The sequence below is a fragment of the Oscarella lobularis genome, chromosome 2 (genome assembly GCF_947507565.1).
Source record: "Oscarella lobularis chromosome 2, ooOscLobu1.1, whole genome shotgun sequence".
Classification (NCBI taxonomy): domain Eukaryota; kingdom Metazoa; phylum Porifera; class Homoscleromorpha; order Homosclerophorida; family Oscarellidae; genus Oscarella; species Oscarella lobularis.
The window spans coordinates 682,415-693,647 of record NC_089176.1 but is presented as its reverse complement, the minus strand read 5'-3'; the positions used below and the strand labels follow the sequence as shown (position 1 = coordinate 693,647).

At 48.6% G+C, this 11,233-nt stretch overlaps 6 protein-coding genes and 2 long non-coding RNA genes across 10 annotated transcripts; 6 read left to right on the top strand and 2 right to left on the bottom strand.

Annotated features, from left to right (window-relative positions):
- The first annotated feature begins 80 nt into the window (after positions 1 to 80).
- LOC136183381 (uncharacterized) lies at positions 81 to 758 on the top strand. Its single transcript, XR_010669154.1, has 4 exons — positions 81 to 182; positions 235 to 324; positions 378 to 531; positions 583 to 758. It is a non-coding gene; the product is annotated as an uncharacterized lncRNA (long non-coding RNA).
- Positions 759 to 795: 37 nt separating this feature from the next.
- On the top strand, positions 796 to 1,632 carry LOC136183377 (modulator of smoothened protein-like). Its single transcript, XM_065969984.1, has 3 exons — positions 796 to 948; positions 1,012 to 1,236; positions 1,291 to 1,632. The coding sequence occupies exons 1-3, from the start codon at positions 831 to 833 to the stop codon at positions 1,476 to 1,478; spliced, it is 531 nt and encodes a 176-aa protein (XP_065826056.1). The 5' UTR covers positions 796 to 830; the 3' UTR covers positions 1,479 to 1,632.
- A 298-nt stretch (positions 1,633 to 1,930) lies between these two features.
- Positions 1,931 to 3,940, top strand: LOC136183375 (forkhead box protein L1-like). Its single transcript, XM_065969982.1, has one exon. The coding sequence runs from the start codon at positions 2,844 to 2,846 to the stop codon at positions 3,696 to 3,698; it is 855 nt and encodes a 284-aa protein (XP_065826054.1). The 5' UTR covers positions 1,931 to 2,843; the 3' UTR covers positions 3,699 to 3,940.
- A 17-nt stretch (positions 3,941 to 3,957) lies between these two features.
- LOC136183372 (tRNA-splicing endonuclease subunit Sen54-like) lies at positions 3,958 to 6,287 on the top strand. Its single transcript, XM_065969978.1, has 11 exons — positions 3,958 to 4,075; positions 4,129 to 4,287; positions 4,355 to 4,418; positions 4,478 to 4,561; positions 4,785 to 4,832; positions 4,883 to 4,930; positions 5,071 to 5,123; positions 5,176 to 5,468; positions 5,591 to 5,663; positions 5,723 to 5,818; positions 5,879 to 6,287. The coding sequence occupies exons 1-11, from the start codon at positions 4,002 to 4,004 to the stop codon at positions 6,030 to 6,032; spliced, it is 1,146 nt and encodes a 381-aa protein (XP_065826050.1). The 5' UTR covers positions 3,958 to 4,001; the 3' UTR covers positions 6,033 to 6,287.
- LOC136183380 (uncharacterized) lies at positions 4,992 to 7,951 on the bottom strand. The gene is made up of 3 exons (XR_010669153.1): positions 7,794 to 7,951; positions 5,873 to 7,743; positions 4,992 to 5,701 (listed from the first exon to the last, which is right to left on the bottom strand). It is a non-coding gene; the product is annotated as an uncharacterized lncRNA (long non-coding RNA).
- On the top strand, positions 6,412 to 7,561 carry LOC136183378 (trafficking protein particle complex subunit 2-like protein). 2 transcript variants are annotated; one of them, XM_065969985.1, is made up of 6 exons: positions 6,412 to 6,645; positions 6,713 to 6,926; positions 6,979 to 7,063; positions 7,164 to 7,251; positions 7,310 to 7,389; positions 7,438 to 7,561. In XM_065969985.1, the coding sequence occupies exons 2-6, from the start codon at positions 6,746 to 6,748 to the stop codon at positions 7,484 to 7,486; spliced, it is 483 nt and encodes a 160-aa protein (XP_065826057.1). In that variant the 5' UTR covers positions 6,412 to 6,645; positions 6,713 to 6,745; the 3' UTR covers positions 7,487 to 7,561. The 2 variants fall into 2 exon arrangements, with proteins under 2 accessions (XP_065826057.1, XP_065826058.1); XM_065969986.1 differs by having other exon boundaries at positions 6,412 to 6,781; positions 6,833 to 6,926.
- LOC136183374 (uncharacterized) lies at positions 7,664 to 9,229 on the top strand. Its single transcript, XM_065969980.1, has 6 exons — positions 7,664 to 8,233; positions 8,281 to 8,400; positions 8,460 to 8,510; positions 8,560 to 8,616; positions 8,677 to 8,790; positions 8,843 to 9,229. Exons 1-6 carry the CDS (start codon positions 7,905 to 7,907, stop codon positions 9,144 to 9,146), a joined length of 975 nt encoding a protein of 324 aa, XP_065826052.1. The 5' UTR covers positions 7,664 to 7,904; the 3' UTR covers positions 9,147 to 9,229.
- On the bottom strand, positions 8,816 to 11,214 carry LOC136183369 (hydroxyproline dehydrogenase-like). Of its 2 annotated transcripts, XR_010669152.1 has the most exons (12): positions 11,012 to 11,214; positions 10,754 to 10,959; positions 10,637 to 10,692; positions 10,499 to 10,578; positions 10,389 to 10,448; positions 10,245 to 10,334; positions 10,045 to 10,194; positions 9,721 to 9,992; positions 9,581 to 9,669; positions 9,316 to 9,535; positions 9,174 to 9,261; positions 8,816 to 9,123 (listed from the first exon to the last, which is right to left on the bottom strand). XR_010669152.1 is itself a non-coding variant. In XM_065969975.1 (10 exons), the coding sequence occupies exons 1-10, from the start codon at positions 11,183 to 11,185 to the stop codon at positions 9,369 to 9,371; spliced, it is 1,344 nt and encodes a 447-aa protein (XP_065826047.1). In that variant the 5' UTR covers positions 11,186 to 11,214; the 3' UTR covers positions 9,263 to 9,368. The 2 variants fall into 2 exon arrangements, 1 of the variants encoding a protein (XP_065826047.1); XM_065969975.1 differs by lacking the exons at positions 8,816 to 9,123; positions 9,174 to 9,261 and having other exon boundaries at positions 9,263 to 9,535.
- Positions 11,215 to 11,233: the final 19 nt, after the last annotated feature.

The window sequence follows — 11,233 nt, the reverse complement described above, 5'->3', positions numbered from 1 at the left end:
CCCGGATAAAATGTGCTGGGATATGATTCGTCCATACTGAACGCATGCGCGATGTTTTGCTTTGTGACGTCACAATGCGAATTTGTATTACGCGAGTGCGGACGACTCTTTTCTATCTCTCTTTCTTACGCCTTGTTTTTTTTTTGTCTCAGTCTGAGCCTGTTTAATTTATAGAAGTACATGTAAGCAAATCCCATTACGTGTAGATTTTGGTGTAAATACAAGAACGTTTAGCTCCTAAAACTTTGCTGCAAAGCACGTACGACATGCAAGCCTGCCTGCATGCCGTTGAAAGGACCTGAAGAGAATTTTTTACACTTTCATGTACGTTGCTTGTAAGAGGTAAAGTAAACTCGTTCTAAATTCTAACCATTTAGAACGATCTTCTAACCGTTCCAACCCCATGACCGGACAGACGATTTTTCCCTTCGACCATTCCAAACCTCTTGGCCGGATTTTGGTGTAACTAAGTTAGAGTGAGACTGTTAACTTTGTCTTGCAACTAGCCTTTGGGTGAGAAAACGCCTAGAGGTTAGCAAAGACAAATGTAGAAAATGACTAGAAAATGATCTTGTTTGTCAGGTCTGACTGTAACGTAAACTAGAACATTTTTTTTGTACCGCGTTTCAACTTTCTGCCCTTTCTACACTCAGTGGACAGAACACTTCCTAACTGAGGACTTTAGTAGTAAATAGAACTGGTACGCATGTGTTGGACGAGTGTACGTAGGTACTGAGATATTAAAGTTGCTTACATAACGGTGATTCAAACGGCGAGGACTGCTGATTGCGTTCATTCGAACCTTTAGAGCGCGCGCTAACTAAACGCAAATGACGGACAAGTTCGTTGCGATTGGAGCCGTTTTCTTCGTCCTAGCGGACGCTTTTGCAATATCAGCGGTTGTTAGCCCGTGGTGGATAACGTTCAAACCTCTCGACGGTAGCGGAGGCAAGTTATTGTCGTGCAAGAGCGATTCGACCCCGAAACTCGTCTCTCGTCTCTTCCTCTTAGGCATGAATCGTTACGGCCTGACTGTTTCGTGTCGCCAAATACCGGACTCAAGCGATTCTAACGAACAGTGCGGCTGGGTCGAAGTTCCCTACCAGTGGAAAATCACGCTCGTCTTTCTGATCATGGGAATCGGCGCATTGACCGCGGCACTCGGTTTTCTTTTCGCCTCGTTCGCGCGACGATCGCAATCGCTCGAAAACGCGCAGAAAATCGCCTTTTTCGGCAGTAAGGTTTCTTGGGTTATCCGGGGTACTCAACTCATTCTATTTTCTCATTCAGTGGTTTCCTTTTGCCTCGCCGCGTTGATATTTCCGACCGGTTTCGGGTTTGAGGAAATAGGCGGTGCCGCCTACCTGCTGACGTCGACGGCAAACGTGGGCACGAGCTACGTTCTCTTCATAATGGCTCTCTTTTTCACGATAATCGGCGAGCTCTTTGCGGCGAGAATCTGCGCGCCTATGATTTGAAGCTCCTTTTAGATGAAAAGTTTATCGATTAGTAAATGGAATTATCGCTCTAATTCTCGCTCGCGCGGACTCCCTCCGTCGCCTCTAGTTTACATTTTAGCTCCTAGACTTCGATTTAGTAACAGGGGGGTGATGAATAAATGAACCGTCTGCACATCGCGTCTGCATTGCGTTCTCTTTGCAATTCTAGCCACGCCCACGCAACTTGTTTTGAATGCTGTAAAAGGGCGGATTGTTGCTCTTCCCCCATGCGGCGTTCTACGCGGAATATTATTATAGGCGTGTGTGTACGCGAATCCTAATCGAGCGCGATCGCTCCCACTTCCTTTCCAATCCGTCAGCTGCGCTTTCGTCTGGCCTCTCTATTTTTGCTCGCGGACGCCAAGAGCATGACTCACTACCACTTTACTTGTCGTGCTTCTGACATCGTTTTTTTTCCCCGAATGCGTCTAAAACAGCACCGCCGCCCACTCGTTTTATAGCTCAGCGTCACAAGTTTCGCTCTAAAAACCGCAAAAAGAGAAAATGTCGTCGCCTCCGGGTCGAAGGTCTTGCACAGGGCAAACCGTGCCCATAATACGAATCCGCATAGGGGAAGTGGCGCGAACGAGAGCGTGGGAGCATCGCTTGAACGACGCACTCGCAACTCCTACGTAGGCGAACCACGAAAACAAAAAAACGGCGATGACGGCAATTTTTAGTCTAAGCCCGCCCAAACGAGCTGGATGGAACCAGTCAGCGTGACGCGTACGACGTTCGTTCCGTCGCGCTATGCATGCATCGATGCATCGATTTTTTGCGAGTTTGTTCCGATCTCCGCCCACTCGATTTTTTGCTTACGCTCGTGCAGGATTTGTATCTGTTTACATAAATCGACTTTACTCGTGACGCAAACACGCTACTTGCGCTCGTGCAAAGAGTGGGCGCGTGGTTTGACGTCGTCGGTTCGCGACGGTGCACGGGTCGACTCGGCGACCGTAACGCGATTTCGAGTCGAACGGAAATCGCAATAGACGATGTGGAACTTGCTCGCGGTCGGACCGCACATCCTGTGTTTACAGGTTAGGTGTGCAAAAGCCTCCCACTTCGTTAGACGACCGGTATCGACTTATCGTCGCACTTATGCGATTATGGTCACTCGATGCATAAGCACTTTAGCGAAGGCGCGCGACGATTGGTCGACGAGTCGTCACGGCACGTGCCGGCACTGCCCGTTGGGTGGCCGTCCTGGGTGGCGAAGTATGTAAACAATAAACACATGGGCACGGGACTGCGGCTTGGGTGGGCCGCGGGTTTCCAAACAGCAAAACGGGGCGGACACGGTCGTCCCGTCAACATTGTTACCCCGGCGAGTCACTGCGAAGGATGTCGAAATTTCTCTCCGTCACCGAAACGACGAACGAGACGCTCGTTCGCTTGGACGCCCAAGCGCGTGCCGTTCACCCGATCACGAGCGGAAGCGAGACGACAGGGACGACGCAGCCGCTGCAGAAACCACCCTACTCCTACATCGCGCTCATTGCAATGGCAATTCGACAGTCGCCGGAGAAGAAGAGCACGCTGAGCGGAATCTATCAGTACGTCATGGACAATTTTCCCTACTATCGCGACAACAAGCAGGGCTGGCAGAACTCCATTCGTCACAATCTCTCCCTCAACGAGTGCTTCGTCAAAGTCGCACGACAGAAAGGCGATCCGGGCAAGGGAAACTACTGGCGTCTCGCCGATCACTGCGAGGACATGTTCGAAAACGGGAACTTCCGTCGTCGACGAAAGCGTAACAAGAAAAAGGCAACCGCCGCCGCCGCCGCCGTTGTGGTTCCCGCCTCCCCCGCGGCGACGTCAACGTCGCAGGAAATGAACACGCCCCCCACCCTCGCAGCACACGCGACGGGACGACGTTTCCACTTGGAATCGATCGTCACGCCGCCGTGCACGCCTCCCAGTCCGCTATCCGTAACGAGTTCGGCTCATTCGGATATTTCCGTCACCGAACGACGAACGCGTCTATTTACGGTCGAGAACTTGATTGACACGCGAGACGCCGTCGGCGCGACGCGCTACACGTCGATTGGGATCGAACGAAAGGCGAACGATCTCTCGTATTTGCAAACGCTCGCCGCTGCGGCTTATTATTACGGCAGCGCCGGAAAGCAAACGACGTGGCCTTGTCGGCCCGTGCCCTACGTTTATGGCCACCGCCACCACGGACAGTGCTAGGCTTGCTTTGTTTTAGAGTTATCTGATAGAGAGAACTTTGTATAGGTTTCTCCGGGTTTAGTTCGTTAGATTATAAGATTTGAGTTGATATCCGCTGGGAGGATGTGTTATATTTAGAGCGTACAGTACGATGGTATTAGGAGGTCCCTTTTCTTGGCTTTATGCGCGTGTAATAAGTGGTTGTTGATCTCCTGCTTATTGTGTACTCTTTTCTCTAATTCAATAAACGATTATCGATCCGATACGCTCGCATATACGGGATTGTCGTGGGACGTTTGTGCGGATCCTTTCTCCTATGGTGTGATGGCCGAGAGCGACGATGGAAGTAAAACGGAGCGTGAAAAGGAGGCCCTGCGCCTCCTAGCGCACGTTCCGAGGTAGCCGAATGCATCTGTTTCCTCTGTGGGGCTCCCACCGCTTACTTTTCCAGCCCTGCGGAAATAGCGGCTCAGCGACGACCGGTCGTGATGCCAACGCGCGGAGGAATGAAGGATTTTGCTTGGGACGGCTCGGATCGGCAGCGCGACAAATTGGACGCGTTTCACGAATCGAATCGAGTCCTATTCGCCGAAGAACACACGTGCAACGAGTAGAAACCTCCCAATAATCCGTCGATTACCATATAGACGCTATGCGAAGACTCATTTCGGCTCTAGAAAGACGCTGTCGATCGGAGAGTGGAAACCGAAGCGCGACCACGCGGAAATCCACGTGGCAAAGGTAAACTGAAAATCACGTGATTAGCCGGGATCGTAACCGCTGTACTCCAATTCTCTAAGGGTCAGTGCTGGAAATGGATGGGTCATTCGGCTTGTGGTCAATTGCTCGTGTTTCCCGAAGAAGCCCTATTCCTTTTGGAAACGGTATGTGTAAAGCGTTGTGTCTGTTCCTCGTTTGGCATGTTCCCCACGCCCTTTGATATGCCGCGTCTGCTGCTTCCTTATTTGTTTATTCAACCAATCGGACGCACCTGTTTGCCACGTTCATCTCGCAGCAAAACACTAAGCGACGGAATTCTTCGAGGAAGAACTCCGTCCACCCCATCTGCTCCTAAATCGACTACTTCCGGGTTTTTTCTCTCCACAGGGTCACCTCGAACTCCGCTTGGACGGCCTTCCAATGACAATACAACAGGTCAGTTGCAACACACGCCGACGCTCCGGGAGACAAAATCTCTTGTTTAGGCCTTTCACGTGCTGACGCATAACAGTCTCACCTTACACGAATATCAAGTTAGTAAGCGGGGCGCGTGTTCGGCATGTCATCCATTCCGCACCAGATATAGTTCACAACACAGTCAGGGTGGGCGGGGCGGGGTCTAATGCGGATGTTGTTTCGTTTTTCGTCCCCTCTCCCTTTGGCACCGCGATAGGCCTATGCAATGCTAGTCAGATCCGGACTCATGGTTTTCCGAAGTTCCAAGAGGTCAAAACGCGTAGGGGGTAGAGCAGGGCGACGGTCGAATATCTAATTTTAGAACGGCGTCGCTGATTGGCCCGGAGGCAACGTTGGCGCGCAAACGCGGCGGGGCGGTCCGCGACGACGAATCCGATAGGAAGCGCGCCGCCGCCGCCAGGCCGACGACGCAAAATCGAAATGGCCCGACGGCGACGGCGACGCAATCCAATCCCAATCCGATCGTCGCTCTCGCCGTAGACGTCGCGTGCGCCAGTCTGGCGCGCGACGTCGTGTGCGCGAGCGTCTTGGCGCTTAGCGCCCTATTGCCCGTGCGGAAGCCACTCGTGTGCCGCTCCGACGCAGTCACGACAGGTACGTAACTAAGTATAGACGCACGTACGTGTATACGTATATAAAATGAGTCTGCCTCCTGGGCGCATACCGCGATGATGATACTAATTTTTTTGTTGGGTCTGGGGTCGCACCTTGCGCAGAGGCCATTCTCAAGAAACTGAGCATATTCAAAACGCCGCCGTCGCCGTTCGCCGCTTCCGCCGCGCCTTCGGGGTGAGTGATAATAATGTGCGAATGGCTGCACCTTGTCTCTATTTTGTGGGGGGGAGCAGGAAAAGGTTTTGTCTCTCGTTCGAGGTCTATAAATTTCGGCCTCGTTTCAAGAAAACCGATCGCGGTCGACCGAACTATTACGTTGCAGTTGCAAGGTTACAATAGTCTCGGGCCCGAGTCCCCCCCTGCATGCATATGACTCCCTTTACCTTTAGTTGCGCTGAAGCGCCGCCGACTTTAGGCGAGATCAACTCGCTTAGTAGAATTGCCGACGGCATTCCTGTCAAATGGGCGATGATTGACTCGGGAAGCGTGTCGTTCTACGACTTCATGGATGTCCAGTTGCCCACCGTCGTGTCCAAGGGATGACGTCACAATGGGGAATCAAGCAATCAGTAGAACACCGACGAGATCAACTACGTTAGTTGATGTACAATGAAGTGAAATGCTCGTGTTGACAAACAGTTTTGTCTGCGTTTCGTTCTGATTAGGTTTGAGCAGATGGACGTCTGCTATGCAAGTATGCATTGGGTTGTAGTGAATAGGCGGCGGCGCGTGACTAATCTTGTAGAGAAACCCCTAATTCTTACGTATACAAAGCGGTTCAAAGAACCGTTCCGCGCCTTTCTGTACAACATCATCTGCTCTTTGTCGCTTCGTAGCAAAACTTTTAATCTATCCTACGAATCGTTGCATGCATGCATCTGGTGCGTAAACGTGCGAGGGATTGGGAGAGAGTATCCTTATCTTCTCTGGTTATCAGTGCTCTCAGTCGCAACCATATCTCTTATCTCTTACATTGACTGGACTTCTCCGACCACCGGGCCAAGAGACACATGCAAAAATAGTAACCCCTCCCTTTGATACGCTATCTTTCGGCGGCAAATTTAATTTTCAGGTTCTTGACAAACGTATGGTAGTCTAACTGTCGTTTTTATTACGCTGGGAGCTGTCTACGTGATCGCTACTAAACTTTGAATCGGTATAGCATACAGGCGCGAGATTATGATCTAACCGAATCAATACAAGTGCCCTGCTCCCGCCCCCAGGGTTGACGTAAGCAAATCCCGGATGCACTAGAGATGTCTGCCGTTTGCTTGGCTGTTATCGCGAAGGAGGTAAGCGCGAGTCGTCCTGGCTTCTCCGCCGGCACGTTAACACTTTCTCAGAACTATCCGCTCTACGTGAAATGCTCGGGGCCCGACGAAGAGCTCAAATTTCAATATCTCGTACACACGTCACTCGACGTCATCGAAGAGAAGGGTACAGAACGCTTTTACGTACAGAATCGATGCAGCGGAGAATTTCTTTTAAGTTGCCGCTCAATCGCCGGCTCGAGGCGGATCCGATTTGCGAGAACTTTATCTTGGCCAACTCTATCCCACCGAAGAATATAAAATGTTCGTACGATACTTTGAAAAAATGGGGTGTCTAATTAATTAAATAATTCCTTAATTAATATCCGGACTTTACTACAACAGTTTTTATATTTTGGTGTAGATACGGATATATGACGAATACGAAGGTGAAATTCGTCGCCGTTGTCGAAAATACGAATAGCTATGGCAAGGACAGCGAAATGAAAAATGTATGTGTCTATAATAATTATTAGGAGCTGCCTGTGGCTAATTTTTTGTCTGCTTCAGATGTTTAAAACTCTTCACACTGCCTATGGAAATCTTCTCAGTAATTCTTTCTACACTCCCGGCGATCAGATTACATCAAAGTTGATTGCTATGCCCTCAGAGATTTTATAATTCCCAAATCTTTTTAGAGCTTTTGGGGAGGTTGTGGACAAAATATTGCGGCCGTCAGCCAGATAAGGCTCTCGAGGAACGTGTGCTTAATTTTAGTGCTTAGCTTAGTTGCTTATGTAAAATTATGATCACCTAAAACAAGTGTGTACTGGGGGCGGGGCAGGCGGGGGTGCCAGATCGAATATTGTCGTTTCGATTTCGTAGCTGTACAGTACAGCTACGAAATCGAAACGACTACTACTTGTAGTAGCGTACAGAGTGAGTACCTTTCCGCTTCGGCTATCAAACGATGCGATTTCTTTGAAAAAACGCGGCTGCGACTCCTGAAAAGAATCTTTTGAAGGATGGAGCAACTCTAACTCTCATAAGTCACCTCGTTACAATTACAGACATAGCGATGTCGTATCAAGCGGAGAAGTGGACAATTCTTTCTCGTGTTCGATGCGAGGCTCCCGGATAATTCTCCACTGTGCTGTCAGCAAGAATGACTGAATCTAAAACGAAATACAACGTTACAGTTATCGGATGCGATGGATGTGTTTCTTGGAAGGGAGCTAAGCGACTGAAAAGGCTCGGGACCCACGGCGAAACATTCCAAGACAAGAAAAATGCTACTGCCCTTCGGAATGTCGCACCTGCGCTCAGAAACCACAATCATAAGCCCGTTGCAGTTGAACGCATTCGAAATATTGGTCAAACTGGTGAAGATTGGTCCCTAGACGACGAGATTGAATACGACGAATTTGACATTGAGTTGCGACTCTGCACAGATACGGAAAATAAAAATAATCTAGGCTATTTACACTTTCAAACGTATGTTGGGTGTTAATGATATTAATAATCAATAGGAAATCTTTCAGGGACGATGATGATGATGATGATGTGAGTGTTCTTGCTAATAAATCAATGACATTAGGCGTGCACGAGGGTAGCGTTTCAGCGACCGGAAACGGTGCCACGGCAACAAGTTCTAGCAAACAGTCAGTCCTAGAGAGAGTCGGTGTATAAACTAAAGGGATGTCGTTGTTGCGTTTTGCAGGAAGATTTTGCAAACATCAAGGGATGTGAAGCACAATGAAAAATACTGCGGGTAATTCCATTATTGATTCCGTGAGTCTTTTGAAGCATATTGTACATAGTGGAGTTGGGCAAGTTGTACATGGCCTTGAGCTTCACAATGAAGGGCCAGGATCCATGTAAATAAAGATTTACTGTTAGATCAATCAATTTTATCAATTTTATCAATTGATTGTTAGGAACGTTCAAATTGGTTATGCTGGCAGCCAAAACGACCCGCCCGTTAAAAGCGCGAGTAGTTCAGCAGCAGAGAATGGACGGCCACTAACCATTGATCAAATGGCTGAAATTATGTAAGGAGTCTACGGAATTATGCCAAATACATAATTCGTTTTGCTGTTATAGTAGAAAGAAGGTCAAAGAAGGACAAGATAAGCCGTTGCCAGGACATTCGTGGAGTGAAATTACAACCGATCTCGTTCATCAAATTTGTCTCAAACTTGACAAGACAAAAATCAGCATACTTCAAGCACAGCTTCGCCTAAGGACCCTCGCCCTTTTGCCGCCCACCAACTCACCTTATAGCGAAGGACATCAATTGATCGAGTCGTGGATGATGGATTACGGAGAGGAGGCAACGTTGACGAAACTTCTAAAAGCTTGCGAACAGGCCGGGATCCTGGGCACTATTAGAGCTCATTTTCAATAGATAACTGTACACACCCTTTTAGTTTACCTTCCTTTTCTTTTACATAATAAAGGTACAGAAAAATTTTGACCAGAACGCCACTTTTCGAATACAAGCAAACAGTCGCTTCGACGTACTAGTTTTCGTGCCAATTGCTAATGAATACAAAAATTTGTTCCAAAAGACTGACCTTCCAATGAATCAGCAGCGATCAGTACACACGTAGCAAGTTTATAAATCCCGTCACGGGTTTTCGTAGCGTCGCTTCCATTCTGCCGCGAGAAGTTTGTTCTCCTGACGAAGCCCTTTTAATACGGTGCGATTTTCCTGCGCCCTCCTGCACAGGTACGCCAGCGTGCTAGCAATACTGCCGTATGGCGAATACTTATAAACAAGATAACCTTCTCGACCTACACTCATAATTCAATAAAGGGAATAGAGCTAGACTTTCTCACCTAAAGGAAAAGTTATGTGATCAGCCATTCCTAATTGCTGACCGAACGTCACTTGGCCAGAATCTTTAGCAATAGCAAGGCTTTCCATCCTACAAATAAAAATAATAAACTAGGTTCTCTAAGGGAGGGATTTGAGATACCTGTTGGCTACAAAATTGACGGTATTTTCATTCTGAGAAGCAGCCATGACTGCTCCCTCTCCAGCGGCCGCTCTCTCCATCATGTCGTTGACGACGCGGTGATACGAGGCGGTCGTATTCTCGTACGTATCGTGAATGGGATCGGGACGACGCCGGCGTTTGGCGTGCGCGCGTTCGAACACCATGTAAGCGCCTCGAACTACTTTGGTTGCATAATCGAATTGGGATAATCGAGCGATTTCTAAATTTCTCCGATGAGAATCCTCTCCGTCCTACGAAGTAAGGATACAGGAAGCGGCGCGTTGGAAAATAATTTTGTGCTACCTTGAGATAGGTTTGCTGCGTGTTGAAAACGGTCAGACGATTTCTTCTGTTGTACTTCGACTGCATGTAGAGCACCAAGCTGCATATCGCTGGCTGCATGTAGCTGTGCTCCGCATCAATAAAAATCGAAATGCCCCTCTCATTCACATCCTGTCGGCATCAGAAATGAACATTTGCGCGCGATTTTTATGACGATGCACTTTTATTAAGGAATCCAAACGATTGACGGCTTTGGTGTACTGCGGTAGACAATTGCGTTCGTCAGCCGCTTCCTCCATTCTCGCATGCAGCTGATCATTAGAAAAATCAATTATTTTCATACTGTACTCTCATGCGCTCGTTACTTCAGAGGCTTTCATCAAGGGTATGCCACCGTTTTCTATAAGGCGGGACGAGATGAGAGTCTGCCACAAAGAAATTAATACTATATGCGTGGATTTCGTACGTTCCTTACAAGGAGACGAGGTTTGATTATTGCTGACAATTTCGTTGCAACTTTCGAATTTCGCTTGTCTTTTTCACCTCCAAGAAAGTCTAAGAGAGAGAGAGGAAGTCCTAAAACAAAAAAAATCCTCCTTCTTCATTCTCTCACCTGCCAGCTGAATAGAATCTGCAATCATTGCCGCATTTTCATCCAGCGCAGCCTCACTACACAAAACACGGTAACACTACGCAACTGGCAGATTATATATATATATATAAAACGGACACATCTGCCGAGTACTCCTCTTCTTCATTCAGCTCGTCTTCCACAGACGCCGCCGGAAAATATCTCACTCCCGCGTCGCGATAGCGTTCGAAAGAGCGAGCTACGTCTTCGTGCGTCTCGCCCGGAACGAAGTGGCCGTAAATCGTGTTTTCCATGATCCAGCGAAACAAAGGCCCGGGCAGCATCTTCTCGCTAAGCTTCATCAACTGTCGAGACAAAGACTCTCGTATTTAGTTAGGCGTAAGCGTAGCGCTTCACCTCGAGGCTGTTGTCGACTATGGAATCGACGGAGCACATTTGCAAGACGAACAACGCTCGCGCGAGGTCGCGTTGGCTTAGATGAGCGTACGCCGCTTCCGTGTTAGAAAAATCAAGTTTGTTTGGCAGCTGCGTGGACAGTAAGCGGCGAACGGCTCGTCGAGGGAGCGTCATTGCGGCGGGAAGACTCCCGGGAAGACGAAGCATTTTAGCGTACGCTAA